At 37.9% G+C, this 12,944-nt stretch overlaps 1 protein-coding gene across 3 annotated transcripts in view; it reads left to right on the top strand.

Annotated features, from left to right (window-relative positions):
- Positions 1 to 618: 618 nt before the first annotated feature.
- Positions 619 to 12,944, top strand: part of gra (granulito) — an 18,805-nt gene continuing 6,479 nt past the window's right edge. The window contains exons 1-6 of one of the 3 annotated variants that reach the window (XM_034174939.1): positions 619 to 825; positions 3,754 to 3,836; positions 4,174 to 4,223; positions 4,388 to 4,445; positions 4,541 to 4,653; positions 4,747 to 4,805. In XM_034174939.1, coding sequence (XP_034030830.1) covers positions 3,755 to 3,836; positions 4,174 to 4,223; positions 4,388 to 4,445; positions 4,541 to 4,653; positions 4,747 to 4,805 — 362 coding nt within the window. In that variant the 5' untranslated portion in view covers positions 619 to 825; position 3,754. Of the gene's footprint in view, positions 826 to 3,753; positions 3,837 to 4,173; positions 4,224 to 4,387; positions 4,446 to 4,540; positions 4,654 to 4,746; positions 4,813 to 12,944 lie in introns of all 3 variants that reach the window. The other 2 variants (XM_034174941.1, XM_034174940.1) reach the window with 2 other exon arrangements.

Genomic DNA, 12,944 nt, shown 5'->3' with positions numbered 1-12,944 from the left:
ATAATTCTTGCTGTGAGGCAACAGTGCTAACCACAGCCACTGCTGTCTGTTTAGTGATCTTTCATGGTTTTATAATTTATCGTAACAGTAGAAAAAACGCATTGAGTGCTCAGTCAACTTGAATATGCCAATTTTGTGGTTAATTTCCATTTGTTTCCTGAACCTGCTTCATCCAATTAACAATCATGGAGCCTGTCCCAATGATCACTGGTTGAAAAGCAGGATCCATCCTGGACAGGATCCAAGTACTGGCACATAAAGACAGGCAAACACATTCACATCTGCAGATGTTCAGATTTAATTAACCTGCATCCCTTTGCAAGCGGGAAGAAGCCAGCGTACATAGAGCACTTTGCATAGTTTTATCTGCAATTAAGCATATGGCATAAATCCACCAGTGCAACGTATTAAAAAAAACCTGCTGAACAAAATGATGGTGGTATTGTAAAAATAAATTCAACAAAAACATTTTTTAGATTACTTATCTAAATGGTAATATGGTAATGTTAAATACCAAATATGTATTAATTGAAAACAACTGAATAGAAAAAGGTATATTTGCTCAGTGAGTACAAAATCACTAAAACAACACAATTTACTCTTAGAGTTCTATACAAAAGCAACCCAAAATCTCTTGTGTCCTAGTTAAGTTGCATTTTTTTTTAAATCCTTTTCTCTAAAATTTTGTAACGCCTCAAGAAGGCCGAATGGATGTGGCGTTTTGTTTGGGATTTTATTTCGATAGTTCACTACCGGATACTGTTGTGTTTTGTTGGCGGATTTAACATTTTCCGTTAACTGCAAGTGCAGGAGGCAAGAAACGAGGCAAGTAATAGTTTCTGTAAACTTTTCTGAAAGTAACTACGTCAGATCACTTTACCTAAAAGTTACCGACCACGTTGGGCCTTTCGCTTAGGTTCTGCACTTAATGCAACATGAAATTTCTAGTTTTTGAATTTGTTGAAATTAGGATATATATATATATATATATATGCTGTTAAAAGTCGAAATTAGATCATGTGAAGCCGTTATTAGCTAACAGCAGCTAGTCGTGCAAGTTTTTCAGTTAGCCGGCTAAACTGGGTGACGTAACATCTGCATCTTTGGCCAAAGAGTTTTTTTGAAGTAGGATAGGTTTTATGGTTTTGAATTAGCTAAATTGCTGAAGATAATTGGATGACATTTTTACTCAAAACAACACATGGTCGTGTTGCATCTTTGAAGGAGTTTGGAAGCATTTTTACAACACTGATGTTGAAATGTTTGACTCGTCGGAAACACGTTTTTGTTAAATTATAGCACAACCTACTGTCGTAGCCGGGTACTACAGCTGCCATGACCTGCCTCGAGGTTCTTGTATGGGCGTAAATCGGATTAAACTTAGGTTTATACGTTTTTAAACCCCCGTTTTGTGCTTTTCAATCAGTTGTCATGGAGTGTCTTGTTTAGCTTTCAAGGTGTAGGCTTTTTGCATAATATGGTCTCATCACAAGTTCAGCTGGCCAGAGAAAAATAGTCAGTGTTCAATTTCAATTTATTTTCATTTATATAGCGCCAAATCACAACAAGGTTGCCTCAAGGCGCTTCACCCAAGTAAGGTCTAACCTTACCAACCCCCATTTTTTAAGTCTGCACTAAAAAAAAATCAACTGAAACACTTTAGGTCCTGTCCATGTCACTACAACTCCAATTCCAATGAAGTTGGGACGTTGTGTAGAATGTAAATAAAAACAGAATACAATGATTTGCAAATCCTCTTCAACCTATATTGAATTGAATACACCGCAAAGACAAGATATTTGATGTTCAAACTGATAAACTTTATTGTTTTTGTGCAAATATTTGCTCATTTTGAAATGGATGCCTGCAACATGTTTCAAAAAAGCTGGGACAGTGGTATGTTTACCACTGTTACATCATCTTTCCTTCTATCAACACTCAGTAAGAGTTTGGGAACTGGGGACACTTATGATTGGGTTTCATACCCAATGATGAGCATCCCCAAAAGTCAGCCGTTCACAAGATGGGGTGAGGATCACCACTTTGTGAACAACTGCATGAACAAATAGTCAAACAGTTTAAGAACAATGTTTCTCAACATTCACTTGCAAGGAATTTAGGGATTCCATCATCTACAGTCCATAATCAGAAAATTCAGAGAATCTGGAGAACTTTCTACATGTAAGCGGCAAGGCCAGAAACCAACATTGAATGCCCGTGACCTTCGATCCCTCAGGCGGCACTGCATTAAAAACCGAAATCATTGTGTAAAGGATCTTACCGCATGGGCTTAGGAACACTTCAGAAAACCATTGTCAGCTAACACAGTTCATCGCTACATCTACAAGTGCAAGTTAAAACTCTACCATGCAAAGCGAAAGCCATACATCAACAACATCCAGAAATGCTGCTGCCTTCTCTGAGCCCAAGCTCATTTGAAATGGACAGATGCAAAGTGGAAAAGTGTGCTGTGGTCTGATGAGTCCACATTTCCAATTGTTTTTGGAAATCATGGACGTCGTGTCCTCTGGACAAAACAGGAAAAAGACCATCCAGATTGTTACGAGCGCAGAGTTCAAAAGCCAGCATCTGTGATGGTATGGGGGTGTGTTAGTGCCCATGGCATGTGCAACTTACACATCTGTGATGGCATCATCAATGCTGAAAGGTACATCCAGGTTTTGGAGCAACACATGCTACCATCCAAGCAACGTCTTTGTCAGGGACGTCCCTGCTTATTTCAGCAAGATGATGCCAAGCCACATTCTGCATGTGTTACAACAGTGTGGCTTCGTAATAAAAGAGTGCGGGTACTAGACTGGCCTGCCTGCAGTCCAGACCTGTCGCCCAATGAAAATGTGTGGCGCATTATGAAGTGCAAAATACAACAACAGTGACCTCTGACTGTTGAACAACTGAAGTTGTACATCAAGCAAGAATGGGAAAGAATTCCACCTACAAAGCTTCAACAATTAGTGTCCTCAGTTCCCAAAGAAGGAAAGGTGATGTAACACAGTGGTAAACATACCACTGTCCCAGCTTTTTTGAAACGTGTTGCAGGAATCCATTTCAAAATTAGCAAATATTTGCACAAAACAATGAAGTTTATCAGTTTGAACATTAAATTTCTTGTCTTTGTGATGTATTCAATTGAATATAGGTTGAAGAGGATTTGCAAATCGTATTCTGTTTTTATTTACATTTTACACAATGTCCCAATTTCGTTGGAATTAGGGTTGTAATCATGTCAAAAGCAAATTGTCACTGATGATTTATGTAGTTGTACTTGTGGCAATTGCCAGTTCACAATTAGCGAAGATTCGTCATTTCTCTGATGGGATGGTGGATGTGGAGATTGCTGACCAGGCTCAGTCTTGATGTGCATTGTTTCTGACAGATGCTGTACATAGTTGCTGTGGGAACCTTCTTTTGGTCAGGATCTTGCCCTTTCTCCTTCCTCTTTGTTGTTCATTTGCATGAGAGACTTCCACTCTCATGTGGATGATTGCCCAGCCACTGGCTCGGCCTCTCACATGTTCTTAACAGGACGAAAACCTGCAGTCGGCTAGTTTATGTTTTATATCTAATTAATTCAAATCACTTTGTACAGATCTGCTTGTACTTTCTTCATAATTTGTTAACAAAACCACAAAAAAACCCAAATGAATTTAAAACTTATATACATTAAATTCTAGTGGTGTCTCACTGTTTTGATACAGTAGTGTTTGCCTCTTTGAACCTTAATGACACCAGAATGGAGGTATCCCAGAGACGAGTTCTTCAAAAACATCTGGAACCTGCGCGACCTCTGCGTCGGTGCGTCTGTATTGACAGCGGTAAGCATGGTCCAGATTCTTCTACAACCTGAGCAAATTGATGCACATGGGTGGCCCATTATTGCACCATGGAAATCCAGTTGGGCTTTTTTCAATGATTCATTTTCATTTATTTATTTCAATCATTCACTTTTGGAGCCTCATAAATTATTCTGTTCACTTACAAAAGATGTTTTTCAGTGAGATCACCTGTTGTTTCAAATAAACCTGTAGGTTGTTGGTTTTCCATCGCACATCATTGGCCATCCCTGATTAAAATGGTCAGTTTTAGCGTTGCCATTTTCATATTTGGTCACATCATGTCCATATATTTACTTCACTTCATATTGATCCATAGCCCAACAGCAGGAAAGAAATGCTGACTTGTGCACACAGGCACCTTTGGAGGTCAGTATCCTGAATAAAATGGGGGATGTACTGTGGCCATATTTGAGATTCTGTTCATCACCGTGATAGTAATTCATGCTATAGATTACTATAATGACTGAAATCACAATTACTGAGAAACGTAGCTCAAAGTGTTTTGGGAATTGTGTTTTTTCTTTTACTAGGCAAATGTTGGTGTAGAGCAGTTACACAAGATTGTCCACCATGACAAATTGAAACAAGGTAAGACAGTAGCTCCTTCAAAATATATGACAGCCTTATAGCGACTTTTTTTTTGTTATTATTATTGTTTTATTTCTCTGATTTGTTTTTTGTAGGACGAATACCAGTACGTTACACAAGAGATTTTTTAATTGGTTTGGCAAGTTGTCCAGAAGCCATGACAAAGCCAGAATTCTTGCCAGACCACCCGATAGTTTTGCCAAAGGCAGTAAGTTGAATGTTTGTCTTCAGCATTGCTGTTGTATTCTCACCATATGAGTTTGAGTGAACAGCTGACTTTTATTCTGCTTTTCTTACATAGAGAGATCCCGGGCTGCTAAGGCTTCATGAAATGAGGTGGAATGGGAAGCATGAAGAGGAGTAACAGGTTTTTTCATCTTGCACTTTTTGACTGTTTAAAACATGAGAAAACTCAGGTTTTGTTTTTATTTAAACCCATATCACCACTTTAGTTTCTATAAACCATAAAATTTAAAAGTTGGAATAGAATTTGAAAAGCAAGTGAAACAAATCATTCGGTGTGACCTGTATTGAACTTAAAACTACCAAGTAAAGGTATTTGATATCGCATGCAAACATTTATTTATTTATTTTTATTGCAGTTGTAGAATCAATTTGAAATTGATGTCTGAAACACATTTCTACAAGATTGGGTGATGAGTGAATTACCACAGGTACACTTCTTTTTAACAATACTAAACGGACTGAAGATATGACCTAGTACATGGGCCTACACCAGCTTTTGACCTAATTAGTGTCACTTAACATGGCAAAGCAATGCTCACAATCCAGTTTTACTATTCTACAGCCTACACAAAAATGTATGACAGACTTCTCAGAATAGAAGTTACAACCATGGGTTATAATAAAAAAAAAATGCTCCAATCACACACACACATATATATATATATATATATATATATATATATATATATATATATCACTATATAACTACTGGTGCAACAGTGACAAAAATTGTCACTGCAAATACATATGGTCTTAACTGTATGCTTACATTTCATTGTGTGGAAAGTACAACATATGTTGTACAACCCCTGGCAAAAATTATGGAATCACCGGCCTCAAAGGATGTTCATTCAGTTGTTTAATTTTGTAGAAAAAAAAGCATCACAGACATGACACAAAACTAAAGTCATTTCAAATGGCAACTTTCTGGCTTTAAGAAACACTATAAGAAATCAGGAAAACAAATTGTGGCAGTAACGGTTACTTTTTTAGACCAAGCAGAGGGAAATAAATATGGAATCACTCAATTTTGAGGAAAAAATTATGGAATCATGAAAAACAAAAGAACGCTCCAACACATCACTAGTATTTTGTTGCACCACCTCTGGCTTTTATAACAGCTTGCAGTCTCTGAGGCATGGACTTAATGAGTGACAAACAGTACTCTTCATCAATCTGGCTCCAACTTTCTCTGATTGCTGTTGCCAGATCAGCTTTGCAGGTTGGAGCCTTGTCATGGACCATTTTCTTCAACTTCCACCAAAGATTTTCAATTGGATTAAGATCCGGACTATTTGCAGGCCATGACATTGACCCTATGTGTCTTTTTGCAAGGAATGTTTTCACAGTTTTTGCTCTATGGCAAGATGCATTATCATCTTGAAAAATGATTTCATCATCCCCAAACATCCTTTCAGTTGATGGGATAAGAAAAGTGTCCAAAATATCAACGTAAACTTGTGCATTTATTGATGATGTAATGACAGCCATCTCCCCAGTGCCTTTACCTGACATGCAGCCCCATGTGATCAATGACTGTGGAAATTCACATGTTCTCTTCAGGCAGTCATCTTTATAAATCTCATTGGAACGGCACCAAACAAAAGTTCCAGCATCATCACCTTGCCCAATGCAGATTTGAGATTCATCACTGAATATGACTTTCATCCAGTCTTCCACAGTCCACGATTGCTTTTCCTTAGCCCATTGTAACCTTGTTTTTTTCTGTTTAGGTGTTAATGATGGCTTTCGTTTAGCTTTTCTGTATGTAAATCCCATTTCCTTTAGGTGGTTTCTTACAGTTCGGTCACAGACGTTGACTCCAGTTTCCTCCAGTTTCCTCCCATTCGTTCCTCATTTGTTTTGTTGTGCATTTTCGATTTTTGAGACATACTGCTTTAAGTTTTCTGTCTTGACGCTTTGATGTCTACCTTGGTCTACCAGTATGTTTGCCTTTAACAACCTTCCCATGTTGTTTGTATTTGGTCCAGAAAAGTCCTGACCTTTTATTCCTCAGAATTGAGTGAATCCATATTTTTTTCCCTCTGCTTGGTCTAAAAAAGTAACCGTTACTGACTACCACAATTTTTTTTTCTTGATTTCTTATAGTGTTTCTTAAAGCCAGAAAGTTGCCATTTGAAATGACTTTAGTTTTGTGTCATGTCTGTGATCTGCTTTTTTTCTACAAAATTAAACAACTGAATGAACACCCTCCGTGGCCGGTGATTCCATAATTATTGCCAGGGGTTGTAGAATGACGTAGGATAGACATTGGCCTAGCTTGCTCTTTACATTGGTAATCAGGAATTAATTTTAAGGCAAATCTTGATTCATTTATTTTCTGCTGTTTATAATTAGTTTAATCATTTTATCTTCTAGCTATATCTGCTGGTTTGTATGTTTAATGTGCACTTGAAAAAAAAAAAAGAGGTGGGCTTCATAGATAATTGGCAAAGCTTCTGGGGAAAACCTGGTCTTGTTAGGAGAGATGGCATCCATCCCACTTTGGATGGAGCAGCTCTCATTTCTAGAAATCTGGCCAATTTTATTAAATCCTCCAAACCGTGACTATCCAGGGTTGGGACCAGGAAGCAGGGTTGTAGTCTTACACACCTCTCTGCAGCTTCTCTCCCCCTGCCATCCCCTCATTACCCCATCCCCGTAGAGACGGTGCCTGCTCCCAGACCACCAATAACCAGCAAAAATCTATTTAAGCATAAAAATTCAAAAAGAAAAAATAATATAGCACCTTCAACTGCACCACAGACTAAAACAGTTAAATGTGGTCTATTAAACATTAGATCTCTCTCTTCTAAGTCCCTGTTAGTAAATGATATAATAATTGATCAACATATTGATTTATTCTGCCTTACAGAAACCTGGTTACAGCAGGATGAATATGTTAGTTTAAATGAGTCAACACCCCTGAGTCACACTAACTGCCAGAACGCTCGTAGCACGGGCCGAGGCGGAGGATTAGCAGCAATCTTCCACTCCAGCTTATTAATTAATCAAAAACCCAGACAGAGCTTTAATTCATTTGAAAGCTTGACTCTTAGTCTTGTCCATCCAAATTGGAAGTCCCAAAAACCAGTTTTATTTGTTGTTATCTATCGTCCTCCTGGTCGTTACTGTGAGTTTCTCTGTGAATTTTCGGACCTTTTGTCTGACTTAGTGCTTAGCTCAGATAAGATAATTATAGTGGGCGATTTTAACATCCACACAGATGCTGAGAATGACAGCCTCAACACTGCATTTAATCTATTGTTAGACTCGATTGGCTTTGCTCAAAATGTAAATGAGTCCACCCACCACTTTAATCATACCTTAGATCTTGTTCTGACTTATGGTATGGAAATTGAAGACTTAACAGTATTCCCTGAAAACCCCCTTCTGTCTGATCATTTCTTAATAACATTTACTCTGATGGACTACCCAGCAGTGGGGAATAAGTTTCATTACAGTAGAAGTCTTTCAGAAAGCACATTAACTAGGTTTAAGGATATGATTCCTTCTTCATGTTCTCCAATGCCATATACCAACACAGGGCAAAGTAGCTACCTAAACTCTGTGAGTGAGATAGATTATCTCGTCAATAGTATTATATCCTCATTGAGGACAACTTTGGATGCTGTAGCTCCTCTGAAAAAGAGAGCCTTAAATCAGAAGTGCCTGACTCTGTGGTATAACTCACAAACTCGCAGCTTAAAGCAGATAACCCATAAGTTGGAGAGGAAATGACATCTCACTAATTTAGAAGATCTTCACTTAGCCTGGAAAAAGTCTGTTGCTCTATAAAAAAGCCCTCCGTAAAGCTAGGACATCTTACTACTCATCACTAATTGAAGAAAATAAGAACAACCCCAGGTTTCTTTTCAGCACTAGCCACGCTGACAAAGAGTCAGAGCTCTATTGAGCCGCGTATTCCTTTAACTTTAACTATAATGACTTCATGACTTTCTTTGCTAATAAAATTTTAACTATTAGAGAAAAAAATTACTCATAACCATCCCAAAGACATATCGTTCTCTTTGGCTGCTTTCAGTGATGCCGGTATTTGGTTAGACTCTTTCCCTCCGATTGTTCTGAGTTGTTTTCATTAGTTACTTCCTCCAAACCATCAACATGTCTATTAGACCCGATTCCTACCAGGCTGCTCAAGGAAGCCCTACCATTAATTAATGCTTCGATCTTAAATATGATCAATCTATCTTTATTAGTTGGCTATGTACCACAGGCTTTTAAGGTGGCAGTAATTAAACCATTACTTAAAAAGCCATAGGTAGTTGTTAAACAGCTAACTGATCATCTGCAGAGGAATGGTCTATTTGAAGAGTTTCAGTCAGGTTTTAGAATTCATCATAGTACAGAAACAGCATTAGTGAAGGTTACAAATGATCTTCTTATGGCCTCAGACAGTGGACTCATCTCTGTGCTTGTTCTGTTAGACCTCAGTGCTGCTTTTGATACCGTTGACCATAAAATTTTATTACAGAGATTAGAGCATGTCATAGGTATTAAAGGCACTGCGCTGCGGTGGTTTGAATCATATTTATCTAATAGATTACAATTTGTTCATGTAAATGGGGAATCTTCACAGACTAAGGTTAATTATGGAGTTCCACAAGGTTCTGTGCTAGGACCAATTTTATTCACTTTATACATGCTTCCCTTAGGCAGTATTATTAGACAGCATTGCTTAAATTTTCATTGTTACGCAGATGATACCCAGCTTTATCTATCCATGAAGCCAGAGGACACATACCAATTAGCTAAACTGCAGGATTGTCTTACAGACATAAAGACATGGATGACCTCTAATTTCCTGCTTTTAAACTCAGATAAAACTGAAGTTATTGTACTTGGCCCCACAAATCTTAGAAACATGGTGTCTAACCAGATCCTTACTCTGGATGGCATTACCCTGACCTCTAGTAATACTGTGAGAAATCTTGGAGTCATTTTTGATCAGGATATGTCATTCAATGCGCATATTAAACAAATATGTAGGACTGCTTTTTTGCATTTGCGCAATATCTCTAAAATTAGAAAGGTATTGTCTCAGAGTGATGCTGAAAAACTAATTCATGCATTTATTTCCTCTAGGCTGGACTATTGTAATTCATTATTATCAGATTGTCCTAAAAGTTCCCTGAAAAGCCTTCAGTTAATTCAAAATGCTACAGCTAGAGTACTGACAGGGACTAGAAGGAGAGAGCATATTTCACCCATATTGGCTTCTCTTCGTTGGCTTTCTGTTAATTCTAGAATAGAATTTAAAATTCTTCTTCTTACTTATAAGGTTTTGAATAATCAGGTCCCATCTTATCTTAGGGACCTCATAGTACCATATCACCCCAATAGAGCGCTTTGCTCTCAGACTGCAGGTTTACTTGTAGTTCCTAGATTTTGTAAGAGTAGAATGGGAGGCAGAGCCTTCAGCTTTCAGGCTCCTCTCCTGTGGAACCAGCTCCCAATTTGGATCAGGGAGACAGACACCCTCTCTACTTTTAAGATTAGGCTTAAAACTTTCCTTTTTGCTAAAGCTTATAGTTAGGGCTGGATCAGGTGACCCTGAACCATCCCTTAGTTATGCTGCTATAGACTTAGACTGCTGGGGGGTTCCCATGATGCACTGAGTGTTTCTTTCTCTTTTTGCCCTGTATGCACCACTCTGCATTTAATCATTAGTGATTGATCTCTGCTCCCCTCCACAGCATGTCTTTTTCCTGGTTCTCTCCCTCAGCCCCAACCAGTCCCAGCAGGAGACTGCCCCTCCCTGAGCCTGGTTCTGCTGGAGGTTTCTTCCTGTTAAAAGGGAGTTTTTCCTTCCCACTGTCGCCAAGTGCTTGCTCACAGGGGGTCGTTTTGACCGTTGGGGTTTTTCCGTAATTATTGTATGGCTTTGCCTTACAATATAAAGCGCCTTGGGGCAACTGTTTGTTGGGATTTGGCGCTGTATAAATAAAATTGATTTGATTTGACTTTATGTTCAGTGGTAATTGCTCTTGTGCATGCACAATTTAGTTTTATTGACCTGTGTTGATATTTTCTTTGGCATTTTTTTCTTACTCCAAAGTGCAATATACATTTTTATATTATTATTATTATTACCACCACTACTAGAGTGCCTTAATTGAGAGAGTTGATCAACTCAGAACATGGTGCCATTTTGGTTCCAACTGCACTGAACTACTGAATGAACCTTTTATGTTTTCAACATTTTTTAAAATCATTTAACCACATACAGCAACACATCCAGGTACAGGTGCTATCAGAATAAATATAAAAATAGTTAAGCCATCAAATTTACATAAATTTACAATTTATGATGATTTATTTAATTAATTTAAAGCCTGATTTATGCAGCTGCTGTTCTGTAACTCCATGTCATGCAATGGCGTGCGTGACAGTTTTAAAGTTCTCCGTCGCTAGATTATGCTTTATTCTGGATTAATTTGACCCTCAACAAAATTTTCTTTCTGCAGTCATCACCTCCAAATCAAAGGTAAGGTGTACAATTTCCTCTTTTTATGACTTTGTGCTGTGAAGTTGCGGACTTTTCTGATCCATTTTTAATCAGTGTGCGCAGTGCAGATACTATTAAAATATGATGGCAGATGAAGTAATGAAAGCAGAAAAGTGTCAAATCGCAGACTTTTGCTGTGTCTGATTTAACAGGTGCACGTCAGGCTGCTGGTCCGAGTCTGAGCACGGTGTGAATAAAATAAACGGACAGGCTTTTAATCACAGAAATTACTCTGGTCCCACATGCGAGGGGTTTAATGGAAATACATTACGATTGGACGAGGCATTTTATCCGATGTGAGTGAAAAATTCGTTGAACAAATTCCATTATATACGGTGTTTATTACATGGAAAACAATACAAAAACTTTAGGACTTTTTTGTCCGGTGACTGTGAATATCTAGTTTATACAATGACGGTTTAAGTGAGTTTTACTGCACATGGGACTGAACAATAAATTTATCTCGCAAAGCTTTAACGATGAAGTCGGCTTCCATCCCACATGGCTGACTTTATTTTCCAGAATTTTTCTTCTGTTCAGATCTGAAGGGAATCTGTACATCTTGAAGCCCTTGCTGTGTCTATTTATGCATCCAAACGCACAACAACCTGTCATTTTCATGCGAATAAATAAATAAAATAGCTGGATTTACATGCAGACAGCTTAACAGCGAACGCTATTTTGGAACCAAGATGGCAGCACGAGTCACATGAAAATTCAGTAAGGTATAGCTTCTGTTATACATTCCAAATCAAAGGTAGAACTCTACTAGTGTATACTAAAGTATATATATCTATATACATAAAGGACTACTTCTGTCTGTATGTCTGTCCGGGATAAACTCCAAAACTATAATATGTAGCCCTAAAAACTATATATATTCTGAATCCTCATGACACGGGGATCAAACTGGTACCATTTTTTAAAAAGTTGAACTGAAAATTACCCCCAAACTAGCCGGCTGTGGGTATGACCAGGCAGATTGAAATTTCCAGCCCTGTATATGTGTTGGCCATCTCCTGTTTATTTAATCCCTTTCTACAGCACCATCAGCATAGCACAGCCACAGCACACTCAGCAAAACAACAACATACTTAGTCTGAGGCTGTGGGTATGACCAGGCAGATTCAAATTTCCAGCCCTGTATATGTGTTGGCCATCTCTGTTTATTTAATCCCTTTCTTTGGCTACTTTATGATCTCAACTGTTAAGCACCTGACTGTCCTGTACAACCCAGTTTGCCTTCCTGTCTGAATACATTCATTTTATGTTTGTAAAATTGCAATGTAAAAACAGTGAAATACACCACTACCTCAGTTTTGATTCATTGATATTTACATTTACTGTTCCCTACCTTTTGTGTGTAATTTTGTTATAAATTTGATTGCAAAACAGTCTGCATGAAGGACTTCAAATGTGTTTGTCTTTTAACCAAGTATTTCCACTTAGTTTTGGGAGTTCACCTCTTATAGTTCTGCTGGACAAACTTTAGCCCATTGACTATTATATTTATAAGACATCAGCATTACAAAAACAAATGTTGGGCAATTGTTTTGATTAAAATGATTGGCATTTGGCTTATGTCTAAAACAGGTTAACCCGGGCAGCGCCGGGTACCAGCTAGTGTGTGTGTGTATATATATATATATATATATATATATATATATATATATATATACTCAACAAAAATATAAACGCAACACTTTTGGCTTTGCTCCCATTTT

This window comes from Thalassophryne amazonica, chromosome 7 (assembly GCF_902500255.1).
Source record: "Thalassophryne amazonica chromosome 7, fThaAma1.1, whole genome shotgun sequence".
Lineage (NCBI taxonomy): Eukaryota > Metazoa > Chordata > Actinopteri > Batrachoidiformes > Batrachoididae > Thalassophryne > Thalassophryne amazonica.
Note: the sequence above shows the minus strand (reverse complement) of the source record. Positions and strands in the feature narration are given on the sequence as shown.